The sequence below is a fragment of the Sceloporus occidentalis genome, unplaced genomic scaffold (assembly GCF_023333645.1).
Source record: "Sceloporus occidentalis isolate IW3139 unplaced genomic scaffold, rSceOcc1.0.p SCAF_1, whole genome shotgun sequence".
Taxonomy (NCBI): Eukaryota; Metazoa; Chordata; class Lepidosauria; order Squamata; family Phrynosomatidae; genus Sceloporus; species Sceloporus occidentalis.
Genome location: NW_028316981.1, coordinates 34,752,795 through 34,780,553, shown reverse-complemented (window position 1 = coordinate 34,780,553; position 27,759 = coordinate 34,752,795). Strand labels below are relative to the sequence as shown.

General features: G+C 39.2%; 1 protein-coding gene across 1 annotated transcript in view; it reads left to right on the top strand.

Moving 5' to 3' along the window:
* LOC149321303 (succinate--CoA ligase [GDP-forming] subunit beta, mitochondrial) overlaps window positions 1–27,759 on the top strand; it is a 279,860-nt gene that overhangs the window by 151,170 nt on the left and 100,931 nt on the right. The window contains exons 5-8 of the mRNA XM_089519254.1: window positions 6,300–6,452; window positions 7,630–7,719; window positions 17,165–17,261; window positions 23,007–23,168. Coding sequence (XP_089375380.1) covers window positions 6,300–6,452; window positions 7,630–7,719; window positions 17,165–17,261; window positions 23,007–23,168 — 502 coding nt within the window. The remainder of the gene's footprint in view (window positions 1–6,299; window positions 6,453–7,629; window positions 7,720–17,164; window positions 17,262–23,006; window positions 23,169–27,759) is intronic.

Below are 27,759 nucleotides of genomic sequence, written 5' to 3'. Positions count from 1 at the left end.
CCAGTTTCTTCTTCTGAAATATAGCCTACACCTGGCATTTGGTTTTCCTTGGCAGTCTTCCCTCCAAATACTAACCAGGACTGACCCTGCTTGGCTTCCAAGATCAAACAGGAACTCATACCTGTATTTAGGCCACAAGCTGTTTCCCATGCTGTTTCCCAATAGTTCCCATGCTTTTGGAAGAAAATTGTTTGAATAATAAATGTCTGTGGGTTTTTAGTAATGACTAGCATTGGTGAGTGAGGAAGTTTTTATTTATCTCAACCTACTACCTGTCCCTTTTCTCTTAGAACCAGAGAATTAACTTTATTGAAGTACCTTAGTGAAATTTGCCAATACCATTAAGAGAAGATAGAGTTCTTAAGTCATTTGGAAACTAATGCTGATTATTTTTGTTACTGACTGACTTCAAGTCAGCTGGAAACAAATGAAGGCTTTGGAAGATCTCAGGGTGTGATTTCTTTGCAAAACAACTATTAGCCACCAATGTGAGCTGCTATAACGAGGAAGAATCCAATTCTTAAGATGTCATGTTTAGTTTCTGTCCTAGTGAGACCATGTCTAGAATGTTACATCTGATTTTGATTTTCCCTGTCTGCAGAATTTATATTAAAATTAAAACAAATGGAAAGAACTGTTACAGAAAAGGTTATACTTATCAAGAAATTATCTCAGGAGCAGAGGTGATAGGTCTGCTGACGTCCAATAAGATTTAAAAACACTGTAATGAGTAAACTTGAGGGCCTAAATTGAATTAATGTTACCATTTTATTGACTATATTTTTGTACTGTATTGTATTATTTTATTGAGGTAATCCTGCCTCGATCCACAGGGAGAGGTGGGAAATAATAATAATAATAATAATAATAATAATAATAATAATAAATCCTAAAGGTGTCAGAGTTCATCAGAGTCAGCTCTGGTTAGTAATTGGATGGGACACTGCCAATGAATGCCAGGTGCTGCTGGCTATATTTTAGAAGAAGGAACTGATAAAACAACCTCTGAGTATTCCTTTCCTAAAAAAACCTATGAAATTTATGGAGTTACCATAAGCCGATAGGTGAAATGAAGGCACATGCACACACAATGAGTAAAGTGATTGCCTCCAATCATATTTGTGCAACTGTTTACTTAATTTTTTTTTTTATAGACGTGGATCTGTCTTTACATCATTGGAATGGGCTGCTCAGTTCATAAAATCAGGGCAAACTTTTGTCCTGTTACCAGCAAAGATAAAGCACAATTTACTTTCAATTGAAGTTACTCTTCAACACATGTCAGTTCCTCCATGATGAACAACTGTTCTTTGTCTTTGTGCAGTCGTTCTAGCTTTCCTTCCAGCTTATAATGGGAGGATGTATTAAACTCCACTCATACTTCTGTGCTAACTTTGCACAGTTAGGGAAATTCACACACACACACAGACACCACGTGCTTGTGTGTGTGTGCGCGCTTGGGACGAGCTCTGTCAACTGCAACAGTTCTTTTTAAAAAAAATTGCAATATGGTTTTCAGAGGTCGAATGTTACAAAATTTACTATATACATAGTAAGGATTATTAGACTGGAAAATAAAATGCAGGGCATATGTCCCATACCCTCCCATCCCACATTCATTTCTCCATCTCTCCATCCTTTTTTTTTTTTCACATACAGTGATCTCCCTTTTTCTCTTTCTGTCTCCTTTCTATTTTCTTTTATATGGCTCCTCCTGGCTTATGATTGTGATTCTGTGTGTGAAAATTGGGTCTGCAAGTATGTATACAGTTCTCAGCAACCCACTGAAACTACAATTCCTGAGCTTGCTTGAGTAGATGGGGTGGTAACGACATCTTGGTTTATGTGCTGATTACAGATGGTGTCCTTACCAGCAAATGAAATTACTCCCCCCCCCTCCAGTAATTCTCAAAATGTTGCTATAAGATCAATCTGTCTTAAATAAACAGAGCTCCCCCGGGTTCCTTCAGACGTTGGCAGTGATTATATAGGTCAACATAAAATTCTGTTATGGCACCTTGGCATTTGCAGGACCTTATGCAAAGACAGTTTTTGTTTATCTCAACCTACTGCCTGTCCCTTTTCTCTAAGACTAAGAGAATTAACTTTATTGAAGTTTAAATTCGAGATCTGAGTTATTTTAAAAATAAATAATTCCAGAAGGAGAGAAGGGCCGGCCAGCTCCATCGGGCCTACCCACAGTAAGAAGAAGAGCCCTCCCTCCAGTCCATCTGCCATGGTCCAGGCCTCAGAGGGAGAGACGATCTGCTGGACTTTTCCCCTTTCCCCACTGCCATGCCCTTCTCCTTTTGTGTTGTGTCTTTTTCGATTGTAAGCCTGAGGGCAGGGAAAGAGCTCTGGAACCAGAATAAACTACAATTCCCAGGATTCCATAGCACGGATCCAGGGCAGCTAAAGCAGTCTCAAACTGGATTATTTCTGTAGTGTGTTTTGGAACATTGTCATTGATATCATTCAGCCAGTGTTCTGTAGTGGTTTGGATGTTGGACTGGGATCCTGGGAGACCAGGGTTAGAATCCCCACCCAGCCATGGAAATCCACTGGGTGACATTGAGCAAGTAACTCTCAGGCTCAGGAGAAGGCAAAGGGAAAATGCCTTTGAACAAATCTTTCCATGAAAACCCCATGATAGGTTCACCTTAAGGTCTGCGTAAGTCAGAAACAACTTCAAGGCACACAACAGCAACAAAAATAACAACAACAAATCATTGGATGCTGCCTAAAGTGAAGCTTTCACTAAAGCTAATTTAACTAAACAAGGATAGAATTCAAAGATATAGCAGTATTAAGTCTGTAGAATCAGTATGTAGAGAGATCTTGTAGCATCTTTGAGACTAACTGAAAGAAAGAAGTTGCAGCATGAGCTTTCATACATTTAGTCTACTTCCTCAAATGCTTTTGGACTAACTAAACAAGGGTTTAGCATTGGGACCTAAATCTGCTAGCAAGTACTGACTTAAATAAACCCATGCAATCAATGGGATTTATGTAAGTCCTGATTATGTTGTTGATATGTGCCTTCAAGCCATTTGTCATTCAGTAAATTAAAAGATAAATTCTGTTTGGAACTAGTAGCTAGATTTAGGTCTGGGACTTGACCCCTTCTCTCTCTCCCTTTCTCCATCATATTATTAGATTTATACCCCACATTTCCTTTAAAAAAATCTGAAGATGACTGATAATCTACATAAAGGCACAGTTAAAATAATAAATTACATATATCTTAAGAACACCAATTGAAAATTTCAAATTGCACATCTAAAATTTAACTATCTAAAATCACCAATCAAAAATTTCTGCTAAAATATAGCACTCTGCAATAAAAGACATATTAATAATATAGATTTATTTCTAGCACGCCCAATCACGAAGAATCCAGGCAGGTAACAACAATAAAACACATCAAGTTACAGTAAGATTAGAAAAAATAAATCAAACCCTAAACCTACCCCCCCATACCCAACATTAAAACAGAATTAAACAATGATGATATAGCATTAAAAACATTAAAAACATTCAATAAAAAAATAGACATAAAGATAGGCGGGGAAGAACAGGCAGATAAGGGGGCTAATATCTCTATATCTGGGGAGGGTAACTAAGTTGGAAAGGCCTGCCGGAAGAGATCTGTTTTAAGTGCTTTCTTAAAAGCTGTCAGAGTGGGAATGTGACAGATCTTCTCTGGCAGGTCGTTTCATAGTTTTGGAGCAGTAGTAGAAAAGGCCCTCTGGGAAACTGATGTTAGCCTAGATTTTTTTTGGCTTAGTAGATTTCTTCCAGAGGACCTTAGTGTGCGGGACGGATAATAGGGAGGAAGGCGTTCCCTCCAGTATTCTGGGCCCAAGCCATGTAGAGCTTTAAAGGTAATCACCAACACCTTGTACTTTGCCTGGAAACTAATAGGCAGCCAGTGCAGGGACTTCAAGACTGGTGTTATATGGCCTAGAACTTCCTGTGATCAATCTGGTTGCCATATTTTGTACCAACTGAAGTTTCCAAACTTGGCACAAGGGTAGCCCGAAGTAGAGCGTGTTACAGAAGTCCAATCGAAAGGTCACCAATGCATGTACTACTGTTTCTAGGTCCCTTGGCTCCAGGAAGGGGTGCAGTTGGCGTATCAGACAAAGCTGATAGCAGGCGCTCTTGACTGTTGCATCCACCTGAGCTGTCAGTTGGAGCGACGAGTCAAGGAGCACCCCCAAACTGCAAACAGAATTCTTCAGGGGAAGTGTGACTCCATCCAGAATTGGCTGACACAACTCCATTCCTGGATTCGGGGTTCCTATAGCAAGTACCTCCATCTTACCTGGATTCAGCTTGAGTCGGTTTTCCCTCATCCAGTCCATTACCGCCCCAAGCCAGGCATTCAGAGCAGAGATGTCATCCTTAGTCACTGCTTCAGTCCGAGACATAGAGAAGTATATTTGGGTGTCATCAGCATACTGATAACACCCCACCCCATGTCTCCAGATAATCTCACCCAGCGGCTTCATGTAAACGTTAAACAGCATTGGGGACAGAAGCACTCCTTGAGGGACACCCGATTTGAGTGCCCTCTTGGCTGAACAACTGTCCCCAAGCGACACCATCTGGAACCTGCCCGAAAGGTAGGACCGGAACCACTGCAATGCAGTGCCTCCAATACCCAACTCTCTCATGCGTTCCAGAAAGATACCGTGGTCGATGGTATCGAACACCGCTGAGAGGTCCAAGAGCACCAACAGGGTCACACTTCCCCTGTCAATGCTCAGACGGAGATCATCGACTAAAGCGACCATGGCATCCATATTCCGTCCTAAATCCGGTTTGAAATGGATCCAGAAAATCCATTTCCTCCAAGACTGCTTGTAGTTGATTGGCGACCGCTCTCTTGATCACCTTGCTCAGAAATGGTAATAACGAGACTGGTCTATAATTATTTCTATCCAGGCGGTCCAGGGAAGACTTTTTTAAGAGTGGTCTAACTACTGCCTCCTTGAGACAGGGAAGCAGGGAGCCTTCCCTGAAGGATGCATTAATTATGTTTTCACCATGATTTTATCTCCCCCCTGAATAGCCAGCCAGGTTGGTCAAGGGTCGAGAGGGCAAGTCGTCTTTTTCAAACTACTAAGAAGCTTGTCCACATCATCAGTACTTACCGACTCAAATTGATCCAGTCTAACAGTAAAACAATTAAACACTTGTTTAGTCCCTAAAAACTAAAAGACAAATGTATGGGGGACTAGGAAATGATGGACCACTTTTGGGAAAACAACAGATCCCAATGTACCATTAGAATACAGTGTACCACTAGAGTACAACATACCCTGAATGTCTAATCTCCAGAATCAGCTCTGGAGAGTGAGGAGTTGTATTGGGGCAGCTTTTGGGTGTCAGGAAGAACTAGGGAGGGAAGCAGAACATTACAAGCATTCTGCTAGTAAAGCACTGGATTTAGCCCATTGTTCATATTAGTTTTTAGTTGTCATCTTATTCTGAAACACCCTTGTTGTTCTGTCTAAGGCATTTGATGAGATTCATCTTGCTGTCATGCCCAGATGACAATGGCATAATGTAGTACTGGAATGGTTGATCTGGGCAGCTTTTCAAAAGTAGCAGTGATAATAATAGAAATATTAGATGATGCAAGCTTTTATTGGAGCAAGGCAGTAATTGTGTCATGTGATTGAGTTTTCCTTGGTAAGCACCTAAATTGCTGGCCCTATTCTCAACCCAGCCTACTTTATATAAGTGGGCATATTTAGAACAAAATAAAGGATTCACTATGTTTCATACAAAACCAAAAATTCTTCATTTTTATCATCTGTGGGGAAAAAATCAAACCTGACTTTTATTTATTTTTTCCTTTTATTTTTATTCCTTTTGTTGAAAAGATTCCTAATAGGACCAAGGTAAGTATAATATTACTGCATTCATACCAGCTTGTGAAACTGTGGATCTGTAGTTTCTAGACGTTTCTTCCCTCTGGCATATGTTCCCTTCTGCATTGTGGTCGATTTCCATGCTATCAAGAAAAATGAAATGGAAAGGAACTGTATGATACCCATGTCCTAATAAAGTCATTGATTTCTTTCATGATGAGAGCAATCAGTGAAGGATTGAAGAATGCAAGTTGAACTCCATTGCACATTTATTACAGTACAATGTGTTCTCTCTGAATAATGGTCACTTTCTACCTTAGGAGCCTGTAATTCTAACACAGCCAATAAAATACTGTCTCTATTGGATATTGCCAGCCAAGGAGTGTGAATAATACATTACCAAATGTTACTTTACAGGTTATGGTGGCAGAGGCACTAAATATTTCCAGAGAAACCTATTTTGCAATATTAATGGATCGAGCTTGCAATGGACCTGTCCTGGTGGGCAGTCCGGCAGGTGGGGTTGACATAGAAGAAGTCGCAGCTACAAGCCCAGAGCTCATTTTCAAGGTAAATCAAAAAACCTCATATGGAAGAGTTGTGGGGTTTTGTGGTGGGGATACTACTTACTAGCCAGGAGATTCTGATAGTTGTAGAGTAAAAAAGGAAACCTTGCCAAGCTCTGAACTGGTATGCTTTTGAATGAGAGTATGGAGGTGGCTACAGACAGAGGGCCTATTATAACATATATAAAGGGCTATTTATGCTCTAAATATTTCCCTCAGGTGTATGTTTAATTGTTTTTAATCGGCTTACACCCAGGTAAATAAGCACATGATTGCAGTTTAGGGCCAGTTAGAATAATCAACAGAATCAAATGACAAAGCTTTTCATAGAGTGTAGGTTGCAAATAGAGCATGGAACATTGAAATTCCACACCACACAAAGAAATCTGGCATGTAAGGAATTAAATTTCTACGTACAGAGAGAGGAGCACTGAAATGTGCAGTCTTCTACCTGCAGTCTGAAGTGATATACTCTAGGAATTGCTGTACCACCTGATTCAGTGGGTCTCTGACGTATCCTGTTATCTGCCGGCTAGCATAAATGTCCCATTTCTTGTGCACTACAGAAGAGTTTACTTGTTGCTTTTTCACTTTAGAACTATGTTATATTACTGTATGTTTGAAGGATTATCTAATAATAGCTACTGTATTTACAGCGAGAGAGTAATGTCACAAAAAGGAGTGTGTGTATATTTCTAATTACACATATGCATGGTTCTGCAGAAAAATATTGAACACACATTCGAAACGTACCCATGTTGAAAGAAGTATTATTGTTGGGCACCATTGTCTTGGCTTCTTGCCAAACCTAGTCATAAAAATTAACAGACTAAGTATTCATCAGTGCCATCTGTACAGTAATTAAAAGTGAAAACTGGTGTCAGATTGTCTTGTCAGCATGCCACCCTGAAGATTTACATGGGTTTTGGAGCTACTCCGTTTTTCATGGATGGCGTAGTAATTATAATATACCCTATAGGCAGTGGCTATAGCCTCAGTCTCAGTATTTTGGCAACTTGCCCTATTTTAATTACTAATTTGCAAATATATATTAATCCTCTCTCTCTCTCTCTCTCTCTCTCTCTCTCTCTCTCTCTCTCTCTCTCTCTTTAAAAAATATAGTTATAAATCTGTTTTTGGACTGAGTACCTTAGTGCCCATTTTGTCCTTTATTGTAACAGGAGGAAATAGATATTTTCGAAGGTGTAAAGGATACTCAAGCACTACGGCTGGCAGAAAATTTAGGATTCAAGGATTCTCTACAACAGCAGGTAATTTTCACCGGGGCAAAACACACTGGTGTTCAGCTTTTCTGTAGGAAGGAGCACTGTACTACACTCTTCTCATGGTAGCTTCGTACATCTACCTTATGGAAGAGTGTTTTATGCTCAGTGCCCTGCTGGACTTCATGTTATTTGAATACCTTGATGTCACAAATACTGCTGTCTTAGGGTACCTTTAGCATTTAGGAACCATTACAGATATCTCAGTGCTAGAAGCAAAGCACCCAGAACCTTTTTTCCAGAAAACAAACAAGACTATTTTCAACACTGAACAGAGCATTAGTCATCTATATTGAAGCAATACAATAAAATATGTTTGTATTTAAAATACTTGCTGTCATATGGTTTATAAATATAAAATATGTTGTTGTATGCCTTCAAGTCAACTTTTGGCGAACCTAAGGCCCATGGCGTCTTTTTGGCAAAATTTGTTCAGAGGAGGTTTGCCAAGGTCACCCATTGGGTTTCATGGCTGAGCTGGGAATCGAACCCTGATCACCAGAGTTGTAGTCCAACACTCAAAATGCTATGTCACACTACCTCTATAATATAAACTATAATATCAAATACCATTTATTAATTACGTTAGTTGATATAGGGAACACAGTGATAAAAAATCAAGTTTAAATGTTTAACTTGACATTTCTTAAAAGAGTAAATGAATTTCATTGTTCCCCTTTATTAATATGACAGAACTGTTTTTAAGGTAAGGAGGGGGAGTCAAGACTGGCAGACAGGTCATCATAAATTTTGTGTATTTGCATATATTTCTTACAAAACTTATATACAGAACATAGTGAATACCACCAACTAAAACAATAACAATGCCACTACCATGAAAACAAGGAGAAAATAATAAATGAAATATTATAAAAATGTTTAAAGCTTAAAATTAATATTAAAAGGAATCAAGGGAACTATAAAAGAGCCTTTTAAGCAAATGCAAACGTGGCTATAAATCAGAATATGTCTGCTTAGGAGCTCCTCAGTGGGTTCAACTAATGAACTTGATCCTTGGTCCCTGATAATTTTGACAAGGGCCTCAGATCCTCCCCCTTCCAGGGACCATGGTGGAAATATGAAAAACAATACGAAAAATCTGTCACCAGGACATAATTCTTCTACTTCCTGAATTTGGAAGGCAAGCACAAAGCTTGTATATTTTCACTGTTATTCTACAAGTATCTTCTTACATTCTTTCCAGAAGTCCACTTAAATGCTCTATAACCAAAAAACAACTGCCCTCCCTATGTAATTCAAGGGGCAGGGCTCTAGGGACTGGTTTCATTCCCAGTGGATTTGCTGATTTCTATGGAATGAAGAAAACAAGTTGCAGCCTTGACCACAGTTGAAATCGAGTACAGTCTATCAAATTTTCTAAGAACTGGGGCCATGATCGGAAAGGAATAGGCATAGACCCCTACCCCTGTGTTGTTGGGTGTACCTGTACCTCCTTACCATAAGATCATTTATGGTGGAATGTGATCAAACAAGGCTCCCTTCTAGTTTCTTGGGTCAAGAATTTTGGTACACCCACTGAGAAGGCCCTTTCTTTTGTGCTCATCAGCCATGCTTGCAGAGCAGTTGGGCTTCAGAGAAAGACCTCCATCTTCCATTCCCCTATACACCTGAGTATCCATTGTTCATAATTGCGTCTAATTCATAGCATTGAAGATTGCTGTATTATGAGGGGGAAATTAATCCAGTGTCCTTTATATTGAATGGTCGTTATCTTCTACCAAGAGTAACTCATGAAGATCTGTGCTTCGTGGATTTTTCTTGATAGAAGGACACAAGTATTCATGGTACAGACACTGTCCCTCCACACTCTGCATAATGGATAGGATTTTCTATTACAGTGGACCATTCTCATCTGTGTGGGTTTGATTCCACCACCATTCTCTGCAGATAGAAAAAAAAATGTGAGAGCTCAAGCCCATAGTTAATGGGCAGTGATATGTACTTGCCTGTATCAGTTCATCCATGGGCAAGCACTGCTATTGACTAATATGGGGGCAGGGTGCTCTGTGGGAGCTCCAATCTGTGAATAGCTAGCCTGCCAATATGGCAGGGTCACATACAGGTACCTATAAGTAGCATCTTATTCTTCAGTGGATGCCAAGTGTTATCCCTACCCTGACCCCTGAGGGCACTCATCCCAAGAAGCTGAAATCTATGGGAAAATACCAGATGATTACCATTTTATTGCAGGTATTGTAGTACCATCTTATTGCAGATCTTAATAGATGCAATAGCTAACACTTCTACAATGCATTTAGTAGTTGCTGAATGAACTACTATCATACTGCAGATCTTTCAGTTTTTTGTACTTTTGAAATTATTTTAAAGAACTTTTAAAAATGCTTTTTAATTATTTTTAAAGAAAATAAAAAGTTTGCAGTTTGAATTAAAAAAATTAGCTCACACAGTCTCAGTACACATTTTGTTCTTTTAAGATTTGTCCTCAGAGCTCTAAACTAGAACAAGAAATAGCAAACCATCATGTGTGCACAGATTCATTTTGCAACCAGTTTCTTCTTTTACTGCTCTGGCAAGAAAGAAGGATGATAAATTGTTTTGGTACAGATTTTCCCATATCATCAAAATGCCACTTTTGTAAAACCTTTGAATTTTTAATATACCACTTCTAATTAATTTCTATCCCAACTGTGCAATTAACAAATGCATAATCATTAAGATGATTAACATCCATTTGAAGATTTAGCAGTATCTTTAATGAGAGAGAATTATTATTAAATCTTTCTAGCTTTGCATGTTCTAGTACTTAATTATTAGCACAATGCATGAACTGCTTAACTAAACAACAGCTAATACATTTCTTCCCATGTGCTATATAACCTTTGCAATGTGATTTACTGGAGCATGGAACCATAATGGCTACATCAGTGTAATCAAAGGTCTGTTTAATTTAGTCTTATCATAATCATTTATATTCCCCAGTAGGTAGGCACCAAAAAGAAATTCTAGTCAGAATGTGTAAGTCTGATATCTAACATACCATGGAGCTTGTGTGATAAATTGAGTACTTCTTGGTAACTTCTCAGTTGTTTGTGTGGTTTTTATTGAAATTTATATTAAAATAGTGGATTATTGCCTAAATTATTTCCAATATAATGGGAGAATTTTATTCTATACTTGTTTAGTTTGATGTCATGTGTGACAAGGAGCTGTTGTTCATTTAAATGCCCAGCACTGATTTTTATCCTGCTAGTTACCTGAAATTGCTAATTCAGATTAGAATTAGATGCATTGTTAAAGGGCTTTGATTGCTGTTCCTTGTACATTGGTAAGTGCATAAAATTGCTTATGTCAGTGGGAACTATGAAACTCATTGGAATAACTAAAGCTGTAGTGGGTATAACTAATAATGTCCATTGTTAAAGTAGGGCAGGTGTTAGCCTCTGATATCCTTGCAGTGCCTGATTCTTTGGACTTCACCTCTCCTGCTGGGAGAGAGAGCCTAAGAGTTCATAAAAGCTGCATTTTCAAGGTCTGCATCAATTCCATTAACCTTCTCCCTCCTTCTCACTCCCCAACTCCTGATTCCAGAAGGCTGACTGTAGTTCCTATTTTAATTTCCCACATTACCATCCCTTGCCTATTTATACATCCCTCTCTTGGTTCTGCATTGCCAAGAGGGTTCAGGTGATGCTTTCAGAGATTTGCCCTTGGAACCTGCAGCCTTGGAGCTTAGTGTACTGAGCCAGAGCATCAGATATAAATCAGTTCCTGCATCTTAGTCCTGTTTGTAAACTACAATAATGTGGGTGATTAAGTAGGGCCAGTATGATCTGAGCATGTGTCATCTGAGCATTGAGCCTTCTGCTCAAAGGTTGAAAAAAATTACTTTTCCCCAGGGGCCAAGAACAATGAAACAGCAAGGCTGACATTTGATCTCATAAGTCTTGAGATGAACATGACTGCACATAGATTGGAGCCCATTTTAAGTCCTCTTTGGTGATTGTGATGGTGGTAGGGCAGAAAAATACATTTCTCTGCCACCAGAGCTTTTCGGTTGGTTATGGAGCTATCTAATGCAGGTCTAGAAGATCAGCATGTAGAGCCCCAAAATTACCATTGTGATAAATTTGCATTAGGTTTTATGGTCAATATCATTCATGTGATGAGCCAGCATGGTGTAGTGGGTTATGTATTGAGTTACAACTCTGGAGGCCGGGGTTCAGATCCCTGATCATTCATGGAAACCCACTGGGTAGTCTTGGGCAAATCACACTCTCTGTGCCTCAAAGGAAGACAAAGACAAACCCCATCGGAACAAACCTTGTCCAGAAAAACCCATGATAGGTTTGCCTTGAAGTTGTCATAAGTCAGAAATGACTTGAAGGCACAGAACAACAACTTTCGTAGCAGCTAAGAAAACAAGTGAGATAAGGCTTCATTGAAAGAAAAGGAATGAAGGGGGGAGGTTCCGGTGGGACTGGCATGGCTGCTATCCTGGAACAAGCTGTTGGGGGGCCATGGAGGAAAAAATGTGCAGATGTCTATTTTGAATTCTCTGCTGCCATGGCTCTCTTGAACAAGGGAGTGAAGGCCACAGAAAAGCCCAAATGAGAAATCCTGCCCATTCTTCCATCCCCTCCCACTACCTCACTTGCCTAGCTTCCCAGCTGCCCCCTCTCCAGCAGCCCTTTTCAGATCTGCCCAAGTGACAGGGAGGCCGAGTAGGGGGCAGGTGAGCAAGGCAGCAGAAGCAAAGGAAGGGTGCATTAGTTTGCCACAAACCATGGGCCCAATAGCTCTTTCCAGGCACCTACACCAGACACACCAACCCTCTGATGGAACCACATCTGAAAAAGCTAAATCTAGACTCCATAGCTTTGAAAAAATGGTAGCATCCTTAATCAAAGGCTTAAGAGTAGCCTGTGAAACAAGTGTTATTGTTGCTGTTTTGTCCCACAACTCCTTGTAGAGCCCAGTCAGCCTGAGATCTTCTGGGGATCGTAGTCTAAAAATAATTTTTCCAAGTGCTATACTAGACCAAGTGGTACCCCATCAACTCTAGGCAGTATTGAAGAATTCTTGTTATTGTCATCCATTCCAGTCTGCTCTGGGTTTAGCAGAGACAGGGTTTAGCCTTGGACATCATGGTGAATACCAGTGTATGGATGGAGAGGATGTAACCCTGTTGATTCTTCTGGTGGCTCTCACCAGTTTTCAGTGCCATCAAATATGTTATTCTTCGGGACCTTCTGTCTAGGTGTTTCCAGTCCTTTTGAGAAGAAAGATTTTATAGTGTGATACTGAGTTTCTTTTGTTCCACCCCTTTGCCACTGACCTTAGGGGTACGATCTTCCTTACCTTCCTAGTACCTTTCAGTCCTGTGAATCTTAAAGTGAAAACCCTGAAGAAATGCATGGAACATATTGGCTAGAATTGAGAGTGATGGTGGGGTTGGTTGCAGTCAGTTACAGTTTGAGCCTACCTTCCCTCCAGTGAGTTTAAGATGGTATATATGGACCTTACCGCACAGAGGTTCCCCAGAACGGAATGAGAACAGAACGTAAGGGGTCAGGAATGAGTGGGGGATGAGTGGAGGATGCATTTTACTGCAAACAGAAGTCCTTCACTCATTTCGTTCCCTTCCTTTCCATTCCCAATCCGTCCCAGAGGAGGCAATTTTTTTAAAAAAAATTATTAATTAAAAAACATTAAAACATCCATTCATACATTTACTCGTTTGCTTACATATAACATATAAAACAAGTCATGTACCAATTGCCTGAGTCTCTGTCCATTTTAGAGTTTAGTGGTTGGATTGTAGTTGTTTCTTCTCTTATTTTTCTTCTTTAATCCTCTTGATCACATTTATCATGACCCTTTTCTTTCTTCTTTCCATCTTCTTCTCTTTTTCTCTCAAACCTTCTTCTTACCTCATCCAATTTACTAATTCCTTCTTCTCCCTACTCACTCTAACTCCCAGCTTCTTTCATTCTTCTAATACCATTTCAATCCCCACTCTTACCTTCTAAATAACATTAGTTAACCCTCATTCAACACTCCTCATTCACTCAACTTCCTCCTCAGTTCTCGTCAGTTTCTTCCTTCCTCGATCTAGTGGATTTCCTAAATATTCTATTATTCTAACTTGTTTTTTTTCTTTCTACTTTTTCTATTATCCTATATTTCTATTCATATCTTTGCTACTGTTATCACAATTTATAATCTATATTATAATCTTTTGTTCTTTATGTTATATATTTAACACCACAAATTTATCAGACCTAAAAAAAATTCTATCCTTAACTAAAATTACCTCTTTAAATTCTCCCTCTCCTTTTCCCTCCATTCATCATCCTTATTAACAACCCAATACTATAATTACATAATTTTCTTAATCTCTTGTTTGTCGTCCTATTCTCTCTATCCCTTTTTCAATTATTCTTCCTGGACTCCATATATTTTAACACTATTTCCCATTCTTTCTGTGTTTTTTCTATTGATTCTAAGGCCAGTTTTTGTGAAAGTATATCCATTTCTAATGCGTTGTACAATTTTGTTAACCAATCTCTTATATCTGGAATTACAGTATATCTAATTTCCAATTTTGTGTGAATGTTATATGCGCCGTGGTGGTCATGTAAAAGCATATTTTTTCATGTTTTTTTTTTCCTATTTGCGTATCCCACATATTTAACAGAAAAAAATTCAGGTTTTAACTGCATTTTTTTTTATCCAAGATATTTTCCATTATTTTGTTTATACCTTTCCAGTACTGTCTAGCTTTGCCACATGTCCACCAGCAGTGGTAAAACGTCCCTGCTTCTTTACTGCATTTCCAGCAAAGATTTGAGCTCTTTTTGTAAATTTTTGCCAATTTTTCTGGGGTAATAACAGTTCAGAACAGTTCTCAAAAATCGCCTCCTCTGGGACGGATTGGGAATGGAAAGGAAGGAAATGGAACAAGTGAGGGACTTCTGTGTGCGGTAAAATGTGTCCCCCACTCATTCCATTCCCTTCCCGGCCCCTTTTGGACCGTTCTCATTCCGTTCCAGGGAGCCTGTGCAGTAAGGTCCTATGACTCATCCCCATTCCATGCCCTCATAACTACCTTGTGAATTGGGTCAGGCTGAGAGATGGTGACTGGCCCAAGGTCTCCTAGCATCTCTCATGTTCCAGTACAATACACTTATTGCTACACCACATCCAATCTCCTGAAATGCATTTCAGAGAGGAAATAAATGTTGTACACTGGGGATGGGGGAGAAAGGAATCTGCTGATCTCTATGAATCTAAGGCGGGTTACAGACCGCCCATTTGGGGCGGGCTGTACCCGCCCCTTTCCCCGGTGTATCGAGGCCTCAGCGGCCAGAACGGCAGCCACTGAGGCCCCGATCTGCCACTTTTCAGGCTGCGGGGAAGCGGCAAAACGCTGCTTCCCCGCAGCCTGAAAAGGGGTGTCCCTGGGGCTTCAAGCCCCAAGGACACCCCGCAGTGGCAGGGAGGAGGAGAAAGGGGCCACTTGGCCCCTTTCTCCTTTGGCCCGCTGGGCGCAGCCGTGTGAAGGCTGCACCCAGCGGACCAAACCAGGAAGGAGTTCCGAAACGGAGCTCCTTCCTGCTCCGCGCTAAGGGCGCACCATGCGCCCTGGTGCGGAGCGAGGATGTCACGTCCGCGCTGCCCCGTATAGAGGCAGCGCGGCCGTGACGTCCTCATGGCGGTGGCCGTGTGGAACGGCTGCTGCCATTTTGTGCACGCAGAGCGCGCACTAGGGTTAGGGGGTGCGGAAGCACCGCCCCTTTCTAACCCTAGTACGCGCTCTGCGCGTACTAAAGTGCCCGTATGTAACGGGCCTAAGTGATTACTTTAATCTACTTCACATGGGGCTGTCTTTTAAGATCATTCTGGCCTGTTACAGACTGCCAAAATAAAGCTGCTTCAGGTCTCTTTGGAGGTATGCTATTTAAATGATGCATGGGTCCTAAGAGTCCGGAGGTCAGGCCAAAGCACTGGAGTGCAGCTTTGGTGCAGCTTCCGGATTCTTAGGATGCATGCATCATTTAAACAGCATACCTCCAAAGGGACCCGAAGCAGCTTTATTTTGGCAGTCTGTAACAGGCCATAGAAACTGCAAATGGGGCAGAATGCAGCAAATGGAATTTTCTGTTCCTGAATAATATTGTTCTTATTTCATTGGCAGCTCATAGTCTGAGCAAATGTGGGGATGTCTCATCCTGCAGTTTGTTTGAGGTACTTCTACTGTGAACCACACCTTTCCTATTTTGCACCAGTTATGTTGGCTGCCTGTGTGTTTCTATGTATTTATATTTGTTTTTTCCAGTAACGCTTTAAAGCACTAAATGGTTTGGGACCAGGTTAACTGAAGGACCACTTATACCGGTATAAAGTTTCTAGAACTTTTAAGACCAGTTTACAAGTCCCTGTTCTCTAATACACCAGTTAGCAATGTAACATTGACAGGATCTTTTCTGTGGGGGCCTCACAGAACTGTCTCTTCTGGAAATTGCTTGGCTTGGATTGCTTGGATTAATTTAACTACAGTACTTATTTCTTCCAGTCTGAATTTAGTTCATTTTTGTCTATTGTGATTTTAATTAAGTTTTTATTTAAGTACTGCTGTTTCTGTCTTATGTTTTACTTTAACGATTTATGTATTGAATTGTTTTTAGGATTTCTTTATTTTGTATATTAAATTGTTTTAATCTGCTCTGTGAAGTTTTCATCTCCTACCACAAGCAGACTATAAATCTCTTAGATATGTGAGATCTGACCTCCATTTTTTGCTTAACAAAACAAATCAGTACATTAGTTATTGAGGAAAATTTAATTTTGGTCATGGATCATTGAAACTTAAAACAAAACAAATAAGAGCCAAGTTGTGAGAACAAATAACCCAATTTTTCAACTGTTATTTCTGCAGTGAAAGCCACATTTTTATGTAGGGAGGGTGGGTGTATGTATATTCCAAACAAATTCAGCAACTAATCTGCATTTGTCAGCTGCATATTGCTTCACAGTTTCTGAATTTAGTCTCATTAAGGTAATCACTTTAACTTCAATATCAGCATAATGTATTCATTATGAACTCTCAAACTTGGTTCATTGTGCTTAAATTAAATTTGTTTGAATTAATGATGGTGTACTTTCTTACCACAAAGCTCTATTTAGTGCAGTGTGAAGAGTGGGCATTTATGCAGGTTTTGTCAGTGTTTGGAAGCAGAAGTCAATGTTTTGGCCTAAGAGATAAACTACTGATTTAAAGATAATGTAAGACAATTCCATTTAATGAGAGAATGTTAACATTTCAACCTTTCATAGTTGCTGTTCACAGTGATGTAGAAACTATAAGCGTCTATAATGTTATAATTTAAAACAATTCTCTTCCTACCTTGATTTCCTTTTGTGTAATTATGCACTACCTTTTCTACTTCAGGCTGCAGATCAAATTAAGAAGCTGTACAATCTTTTTCTGAAAATTGATGCCACTCAAGTAGAAGTGAATCCCTTTGGTGAGACTCCAGAAGGACAAGGTATGCAAGAAATAAAATTAGAAAAAAATTCATATTGTTCTAGCACATAAATGATGTTTTTATCTAGATTTTCTATCTACATGAACTTATAAGTATAGGGTCCCAGTACATTGGCACCTGCATAACATGCCAAGTCTCCTAGGATGCAGTGCAGAAATAATAGTTTGACACTGGTTTAACTACCATGCCTCAATCCTATGGAATTTTTAGATTTGTAGTTCGTTGTGGCACCAGAGAAGGCTAAATATCTCACAAAACTACAAATCCCAGGATTTCATAGTATTGAACCATGGTGGTGTCAAACTGCATTATTTTTGCAATTCAGATGGAGTGTTAGTTTTGGATAAGGAATTAAGTGTAAGGCCAAGAAATTAAGAGTGAACTATGAACACTTCTTCTTTCACCATTTCCCATGCAAAATCCCTTCTTGCTCCTGTGGTTAGCTTTAACTGTAGTGTAGCATTGTGTGTGTATTGGTGCTAAACATGACCCTTACAGCAGTTGGTACCAGATTTGCATTGGGAAGGCCCTTGGCTGTATTCTGTTAATGAGTATTTATTGTATTGAGCTGCACCTCAGTGATGCAATAACACTAAATTTAGTGGTGCTCACGTTATTTTATTTTATTTATATTTGTTTATAAATTATTTTCAATTCTGTAATGCCTTTCATCCAATGTGTCTACAGTTGCATTCTTGGCTTCTGTCCCCATTTTTATCAACATCAACATTGTAAGGTAGGTCAGACTGAAGAAAAGCAACTGACTAAAGGTTACCTCAAGAATTTTATGACTTAATGGGGACTTAAACCCAGATTTCTTACATCCAAGCACAATAGAACTTCCTAGTAGATATGTATGTATGATTGCACAGCCAGTTTCTTAAGAACCGATCCTTTTCTTACTCAACATATACTCACTTATGGGTGACATTTATACGCTTCCTTTTTTATTGAAAACAGGACTTCTTCCAGCAGTAGTCAGATCTTCCCTTTCCTATCTATTCTTATCACATATTATTCACCACATTGCTTTTTAAAATTATTGTTTTTAATGTGTTTATTTATCTCTCCTTTACCATATGATATATCTTGAATTAAAATAATCCTGGGAGTGCCTATGTTTCATTTTTGTACTCAACAATGTGTTGACAATTATTATTATTATTATTATTATTATTATTTATGATATTTATACCCCGCCCTTCAGCCGTAATGGCTATCAGAGCAGCTTACGATTATTATTTTTAATTGGACAGTTCCCTGCCCTCAGGCTTACAATCTAAAAGACACGACACAAAAGGAGACGGGAATGGTGGTGGGGAAGGGGATCAGGTCCAGCAGTTCTTCTCTCCCTCTGAGGCCTGGACCAAGGCAGATGGACTGGAGGGAGGGCTCTTCTTCTTCAGGCTAGCCTTGGTGGAGCTGGGCATGCCTGTTCACTCCCTCGCAGCCCGGAAGATAACAGTTATGGAGGGAAGAGTCTCTTCCTTCAGGCTCGCCCTGATGGATCTGAGCCTGCCTGGCCACTCCCTCACAGGCCGGAAGATAACAGTTATGGAGGGAAGAGCCTCTTCCTTCAGGCTAGACCTGATGGAGCTGGGCCTGCCGGGTCAACTTCCTCGCAGGCCAGAAGATAACAGTTATGGAGGGAGGAGTCTCTTCCTTCAGGCTAGCCCTGATGGAGCTGGGCCTGCCTGGTCAATCCCTCTCAGGCTGGAGGATGACGTTATGGAGGGAGGAGTCTCTTCTTCCAGGCTAGCCCTGATGGAGCTGGGCCTGCCTGGTCAACTCCCTTGCAGGCCGGAAGATAACAGTTATGGAGGGAACTTAACTTAAGAGGGAACTTCTGTAACTTAAAACAGTTAGACCTGATCTTACCCACTGAGGCATCAAAGAACAAGTCTGCACTCTCCTCTTTGTGCCAGCCCTTGAAATCTTTAAAAAAATGCACTCAAGTATCTTAAGGGCTCATTCAGACTACCAGGAAAATACCAAGAATTTAAATCCCTATCTATATCTATCTATCTATCTATCTATCTATCTATCTATCTATCTATCTATCATGTATCTAATGGGTTTTCCTACTCCTGAAGCCTTCTTGAAATATGCTGCCCCCCCCCCCAGTTTGATTCTTCTCTTTTCTTTTTTTATCTGTATTTCTTTCATCATTCTTACGCATCATTTTCATAAGTAATGTAATACTTTTTTCAGAGGCCTGTTCATAAAGATCTTTCAATAATAGTAATAATAGACAATTTCTAAGAAATATAGTAGTAGAGTAGAACAAGGGAGAAAAACGAATGTGTTGTCGCACTGAATGACCTAGAGATTCCTAGAGGTCCTCCAGTGCAAGTCTATGGTCAACCTCTGGCAGATGTTGACCACAGAGTTGCACTGGAGGACCTAAAGATTCCTAGGGAGGTGTTGTCTCAGGTAAAAACATAGTGTTTTGTTATTTGCAGCAACACCAGCAAATGCAGAGGGGAGGGATGAGTGTAATGTGTCTGTATTTTACCTCTCAGAATGCAAACAGTTGTGGTGTGGTGTAGTTTACACTGTTATGAGCAAGTAACACAACCTTGTCAAGTAATTTCTTATCTACTAACTAATTCCAGTAAATAGCTGGCTACCTTAGTGAACTAAATGGATCATTTGAGGCTTCAGAGTGATATTCTCTGGTTACTTAATGATTCTCTTCAAAGCCACGGACTTTTGGTTGTACAATCAAGATGTATTTCCCTTTGCCTTAAGGATCTATTCCTTTGGACACTGAAATGAAATATAGTAAAGTGACTTTTTTAAAAAGCAGAAAAAAGACATAAAAATAATTCATTTACTGTAATACATGACAATAATTTAGAGACTGAATTACAGTCATGATCAAGTGTGTGTTGCTTTATGACTATAATGTACACTAGTGAAATTTAACTGAGTTATGGAGGATGTGATTAATGATAAAAATTTATGAAGGTTGCTTTAGAGTGGGAACAGCTTCTCCGCCCTCCCCTCCAAAAGGTTTCCTATGGGATTTGGGGCAGATTTGCAACACTAGCAACAGTACAAAAAGAAGGATACATTATCTGTGAATAATCATACCATACTTTACCTTCAAATAGTAACTGCATAAAAATTAAGAGGGAATCCTATGTCCCTAGTAGAGAAGTTGGCAGGCTATAATCTCCAACTCTCATCAGCCCCATCTAGCATGGTTAGTGGCCAAGGGTGATGGGAGTTTTAGTCAACAACATCTGGAAAGCTTTTTGTGAATGTTGTTTTTGTAGTTGTTGTATGCCTTCAACTTGTTTCTGATTTATAGAGACCCCCAAGACAAACCTATCACAGGGTTTTCTTGGCATGATTTGTTCAGGCTGGGCAGGCTAGGATGTTGTATCATTTAAAAAAAATTATATATAATTTTATCTTTTTAAAATGTGTTTTATTCTTTTAATATTGTAATAATTTAATTCATTTTTAATATACTTTTTTCTATGTTTTTAATTCTACTGTTTTTTAATTTTGTAAAGCCCCTCTGAGTTCCTGTTCTGGGAAAAGAGCAGGATACAAATAAATACTATAATAATAATAATCCAAATACACACTTAGCTCAAGATACTGAGTTAGACGTTTTGCAGCCTTTAAGCTAATAAAAAACAGAGGGAGGGGAGTGCTACCATTCCATGGATATTGTTCCTGGAACTTGCTTGACATTTGTTTGGAAGAAAAAAAATCATTTGCTTAATTCATTATGCATGTAACAATGAGCTTTTGAGGATGAAAAGTAATTTTTAAATATTAGTATGTAGGCTTTTATGCCTTCTAGTTTTTATAAGGTTTTGCTTTTGTTCTATAAAGTCAGTATTCTGTAAATGTGAAATTTCAGTAAAGGATATTTGAAAAGGTTGCAAAGTTTCAGATCTATCCATTTTTTGGTCATAAATGCAACAAGAATTTAAAGTTGGGATTGTTAGCCAGGAAGCTATGGAAATGTTGTTGTTGTTGTTGTTGTTGTTGTTGTTGTTGTGTGCCTTTAAGTCCTTTTCCATTTTTGGAGACCCTAGGGAACATGAATAAAGAGGCAGAGTAGTCATAAGTCTAGGTCATGATCTAGTGACTGCAATGTGAAAGCTTAGTACCATTTGGGGGCATATGGCTCAGCAAAAAGGTTTTAAGAGTGGTACTTTTAAACAGTCAGAGATAGTTGTGAGCCGAGGACTCCCATATACTTCCAGAACCAAAAGCCCCCATCCTTGTCCCCAAAATTGGTTGATCACTTTGGAACTCTTTTAAAGATCATACTGCCCATAGCAGATTTGCTGGCTCATTGCATGGGAGCCAGCAAGGCCCTACTGCCTGAGGAAGAACCACTGTTTTCAGGTCCTACATTTGTCAGAGGCTAGGTGCCAAACTATGTATTGCCTCACCTGCATCAGTCCTGCCTTGAGTTCATGTTCTTAGTGTTTTTAAACAAAACTCCAGAATACACACACGATACAGATCGGCACTTCAGTGCATGAGTAATGTGGACTTTTAACCTTTTGCTGTGGTTCTGGAGCAAAAAGGAATGGGGCACTTTCAGTTTGCACTCTACAAAAATCAAAAACAAACATTTATTTTGATGATCCTTTTCTGCCAATTCCAAATTGCAGATGTATGGAGTTTGGAACAGTTTGGAACCATAGTGGAGAGCATAGGTTAAAGCCCCTGTACCCTCACACTAATGTTCTTATCCAATCCCCATGTTGACAATTTTAAAAAGTCCAGTGATGCAGATAAGGTTAGTTGTTCTGTCTTCTCTAAACAGATGAGCTGAAAACAGTGATTTCTCTATACCTGATCTCCTTTGTGTGTATGTGTGTGTATATACATTAAAATAAGTACTGTAACTAACTTTGTTCCAAAATTTATTTTATATTACTACACAGATAACATAAGCATTAATTCAGGTTTTTTAAAGGAAAAAAAGAATATAGTATTTTAGGAAGGTGTACTGTGTCAGTTCTAGAATATTGTTGCAACATCCAGTAGTTATGTTTGCTCTTTAGAGATTGTAAATTATATTTATTTTTGTAGCTGACATCCTATCTAACTGCATTCTGTGTTGGGCCCAGTTGTTGTGGCTTAGGCAGAAGATTATATGTTCTGTCTATCCAATTGCTTGCTTGAAGAGATCCTTAGAGATAAATATAAAATTGAATAAACATGTCTCAAGTTATTGGTACTAAAATACTTGTTTTTTATTGATAAGACTTCTCTCTTACTGCTTTAAAGTAGGGGAATTTTAAAATATTGTATGTGCCGAGTGTGTAAAAATAATCACTTATGGATTATGTTCACAAAATATTAATGAAAAAACAGATGTTAGAGATTTATAACTGAATGCAGACCGTTAAACATAATTGCACTGATTTGTTGGCACAGAATGATTTATCTACTGAGTGTTTATTTTCTGTTTGCTTTCATTGTGATTCTTGATGTACAGCTGTTTGAGGTTTGATATACCCTAGTTTAAGACACCAGTAGGCTTGTGGCAAATTGAGTTTTCATGTCTGCTGTTCTGTGTCCCTTAGGTCTACTTCTATATAATCCAGTAGGGGTGAGGATATTTGCATGGATTGCACAGATTTGGGGAATGTGTACTCTCAAAATTGAAATATGGAAAAGCTTGGAACAATATTATGCATTTCAGGTTTGGAAGTGGCCACTCAGTAACCTTTAACATATTGGTTTTATTTCCTTTCCATTTAGTTGTATGCTTTGATGCCAAGATAAACTTTGACGACAATGCCGAATTCAGGCAAAAGGAGATATTTGCCATGGATGACAAATCTGAGAATGAGCCTATTGAAAATGAAGCTGCCCTATATGACTTGAAGTACATAGGTCTGGATGGGAACATTGCCTGTTTTGGTGAGCAAAATAATGTAATACTTTGAATAACTGGCCTAGATCGAAAGACCCTGGGTTGCATCTCAGGATGTCACTCTGCCAGCAAGACGAACACCCTTGGCAGATCAAATTGCCCCTTCTCTCTAAAGCCCCTCTTCCACTCACTCAGTCTTAACTTGGGAGTTATAGCAATATCATATATAGTGGGTCTTTGGTATCTGCTGGGGTTTAGGTTCAGGCACCTCTGTGGTTACCAAAATCAGTGGATGCTCAAGTCTCATTAAATACAATGGCATAGTAAAATTGTATACCTTATGTAAAATGTCAAAATGAGATTTGTTATATAGTGGGTCTTTGGTATCTGCTGGTGTTTAGTTTCAGGCACCTCTGTGGTTACCAAAATCAGTGGATGCTCAAGTCTCATTAAATACAATGGCATAGTAAAATTGTATACCTTATGTAAAATGTCAAAATGAGATTTGTTATTTGGAATTTATATATTTTTGGATTATCAAGCCAGGATATGGCTTGATATGGAGGGCTGACTACATTTCTATACCGCTTATCAGTGAACTCTGCACTCTCTAAGTGGTTTACAATCTATAAGCTAATTGTCCCCAACCAGCTGGGTAATTTTACCGACCTATGAAAAGATGGAAGGTTGAGTCAACCTTGGAGCCCTGCCTGGGACCTTATGGCTGCAAAACTGGCATTTAACCACTGTATCACCAGGGCTCCCTCAGTTGGATGAGCCACTGTAGTAGAATTTAGCGGTATGGGTTTCTGCAGTGGGGAGGAGTAGAGTGGAAACTTCCACTGTCAAAGTAGAAGTCTGCTCCTGCAGTGTTTGAATTAGCCCCAGTTCTAATACCACACACTTATGAGCAACATGGCATAAAATGTGGGCATCAGCCATCAAGCATTCAGAAATTTTATCTGGAATGTTTGAGTCCTTGGTCATGGCTTTGGTTTCTCATGTCCATGAATAAATGGGTAATGATTTGATAGAGCCATCAAACAAGCTGTTGAACTCAAAAGACTCATGTTAAAAATGTAGTCCTGAGCTGTTTTTCACATTTAAACTGTATGTAGTCAATAACTTTGGTGTATTTTCCCTATAAATATCAAAGATGTCAAGTGATACTGAGTGGGTGTGTTACTTAATCTGCAGTTTTATTTCTGAAAGTCTCACCCACATAAATAGGAAAAAAGCATCAGTCTTTGTGAAGTATCAGTAGTTCTAAATAAATAAAGACAAAAAGCAGTTACTTGAGCTCTGTACACCACACTGGTATGTAGATCTCTTCTTAGACTGTAAGCCATTTGCCTAGTATCTAAGTCTGAGCAGCTGTGTAGAGTCCAGGGGTCAATTTGCCCCCCAGAACCATGAGCTGCATCCCCCTTCAAAAAGCCCAAGTACCTGCTTTGCTTTGTAGTTCCTTCCAAAATGGTGATAAGAAATGACATGAGAGGAGCTGTAGAGGAAAACAGAGGTATTTGGGGGGTAGCATAGAGTTCTGGGGTAGTTGTAGGATTGTATGGAGTATTTTGTATGTTTTCATACATTTGGAAAGTTTTCTGCATGGTTTTGGGGAAAATGATCCAAAAAACATATTGAACAAAAAAAAAAAACTTTAATGGGAGGTTCGGAACTGCTGGAGGGCATCTAGGGCACAAAAAATGGGCCCACAGGCTGCAGGCTGCAATTTGTCCAGCCCTTCTGTAGTCAGTGGAGGCTTTTCAGTGTTATTAGCCAGTTTTGCTGGACTTGCTTCAGCCGTTCCCCTATTCCTCCCCTTCATTCTGTGCAATAATGTCAACCCAACAAATATTGTAATGATTTACCTCTTGAAATTTTCATTTCTACCCTTCTTTTTCTGGAGTGAGATGAGAATGTTCCCACAGGTGGAGAACCTACATTTATCTTCACATCAAATGACAATTTCTTATGGAACTATAATTTAAATTTAGATTTGATATTCTCTGTGTCATTCTCTGCATGAAACTTGTTCTGAAGTAGTTCCTTTTTAAAAAATAAAATAAAATTGCACACCGGGGGGGGGGGGGGGCTTAAGTGTTTGCAGGCATTTGTGTGGACTTTATTGCACGCACTAGGGCACCCCTCTATAATTGTTTTGATAGCAGACCATTAAGATCTGCTGGAGACCATTTCTAAATCCCCCTTTCTTCAGGACAGGAGAGCTGTCAGACTTTACCTGGGAAATTATCAAAATCTCTCACATTGTTTTCATTGTGAAAAACAGCTATATGAGATTGCAATAGGGTTTAACTGGTCCCACCCAGTTTAAATCACCCATCTCCCAAAACTGCTGTTCACTCTTCAGGATGTACAGAAGTAGAGATAATTAGAACTAAGGAAGTAAAAAATTAGCTAATTTTCATTGTGTTGCTCAGAATCCCACAGGCATTTTCATTCCATTCTAGTTCCATATTGGATTACAAGACTTTCACACACGCATGCACACACACACACACACACACACACACACATTACTGAAGTTCATGAATTTTTGGCACGTTTTTCCCCTTAGGTCGTATTTATTTATGTATTCTCTCCATTGTTTCAAGTGTACTTATAACTCTCCCCCCCCCCCATGTCATACGTTTTAAATTTGTACGTATGATTTTGGTACAAATCTAATTGCTACTCCCATCAGGAGTAGACCCATTGAATTAATGAGGACTCAGTAAGTCAACATTTATGTAAGTTCCATTGGATGAAGGAGTTTGGCTGGGACTGATAGTTACGTTTTGTCTTTCCTAATGATTTTGCTTCTCTGAAATATACTGCAAACCTCACAAATATGTACATTTCTGAAACAATGATGTCTAGTTTGGCCTATGTGGATTGGAGAATTCCCCCTTTAAGTTCATGTAATATTCCTACCTAGACCTTTGGATCCAGGCCAGTAGGGCTTTTGTTTTCACTTGTTTTGTTATATTTTTGTGACTTTCCAAATGTTAGATTAGATTTTATGATCACTTAAGATGATATAGAATTTCTCCACCATATTACCTGTCCATCCATTGGTCTAATGGATGATGATTACCTATTGCAAGAGATAGCCATAGAAGATTGGAACCTTATATTTGTAAAGGTTTTGTTTTTCTCTTCTTTTCCTTCACGGATTTGACTTAAGTAAGCAAAAGATCTGAATTTAATGTAAGTGTTCTATTCCATTTGCTTGTTTTTAAAAGTCAACACAAGAAGTAAAATCATCATTGAGGAAAATGCGGTTTTTTGCTACTCACCATTTATAGTACATAGATTTATGCTTGCCCTGCTTAATTGCAAGATGTAGAGATTGTGGTGGAACCGATTTGTTGCTTTGGTGTGGAGCTTTAATCTTAATGGAATTAACATTAAAAAAAGATTTGTGACTCACTAAACCAATAGTACTGTCAAATTATATGCTAAAGAAATCCCATCCAAATGGTGGGTTCCTGTTCATTTCAAGCAAAGCCTGTGTGCAATTGATTTTTTAAAAAAGAGTTCACTTTGTAGAACAGCCATCATTTTAATGTGGCAGACCGTTTTCTTCTATCTCACCCAGATGAGCCAGTGTATTTGTAACACAGACAGCATTTAATGTAGCAGAAGTGCCAGCAAATTTTTAGAAGAAAATTAAAGCAGTGTTGTCAGAACAGTAACCAGTGGGAATTTGGTTAAAAAGGAAGATTGGGTTTTCAAAAATATTTTACTACAGAGTGTTAGCTTTATGCTAAGGTTAATGGAATTAGACATGGGCCATAATACTGCCAAGGGAATTAAAGGAACAGTAGCAAGTGAAGGAGAGTTCCTCCCAGTTTAGTACTAAGGGTTTTTTTTATCTAATTCTCTAGGAAATTATGTGTGAATTTAGAAAAAGAGAAATGTGAAAACATCATTAAAATAAGAACAATTCAAATTAGGCCCTGTTTAGTAGATGCTAATCAATTCGGACTCCTCATGAACGCATCATACAGTAGCCCTCAGTTCACCTGCAGTCCCCAAAGAAGATTGGCTTCATATTTGCTTGTTAGTATATGTCAGGGACAATTTCCTTATCTTCACCATGAATGGCTAACTTCTAGCCCTGAAAAGGGTACTGGATAGGAGCTCTTATGAACCCTCACCATTGGCTGCACTTTGTACCATCAGGCTTTTTCAAACTGATGAGAGCTGAGCTTTTCAGTGCTATGTGATGCAGATTTTAAGGTGTGTGTGTGTGTGTGTGTCTATATGCACACACACACACCTTAAAATCTGCATCACACAGCATTGAAAAGCTCAGCCCTCATCAGTTTGAAAAAGCCTGATGGTACAAAAATGTTTTTACCTGCCGCTGAAAAGAGCAGGCATGGAGCCATCCTGGTCTCTCTAGGGAGGGACTTCCAGAGCCTGGAAGCAGCCACCAAGAAGGCCCTCTCCCTTGCTCCATGAACCTGAGAGAATAATGGGACAGAGACATGTCCCTGTCCAGATGGTCTTAGATCTCCATTGGGCTCATAAAGGGAGATACAGTCCTTCAGATAACTTGGACCCGAGCCATATACCGTAGGTCTTTAAACGTCAAAATCAGTACTTTGAATTGTTCCTGGAAGCTGATCA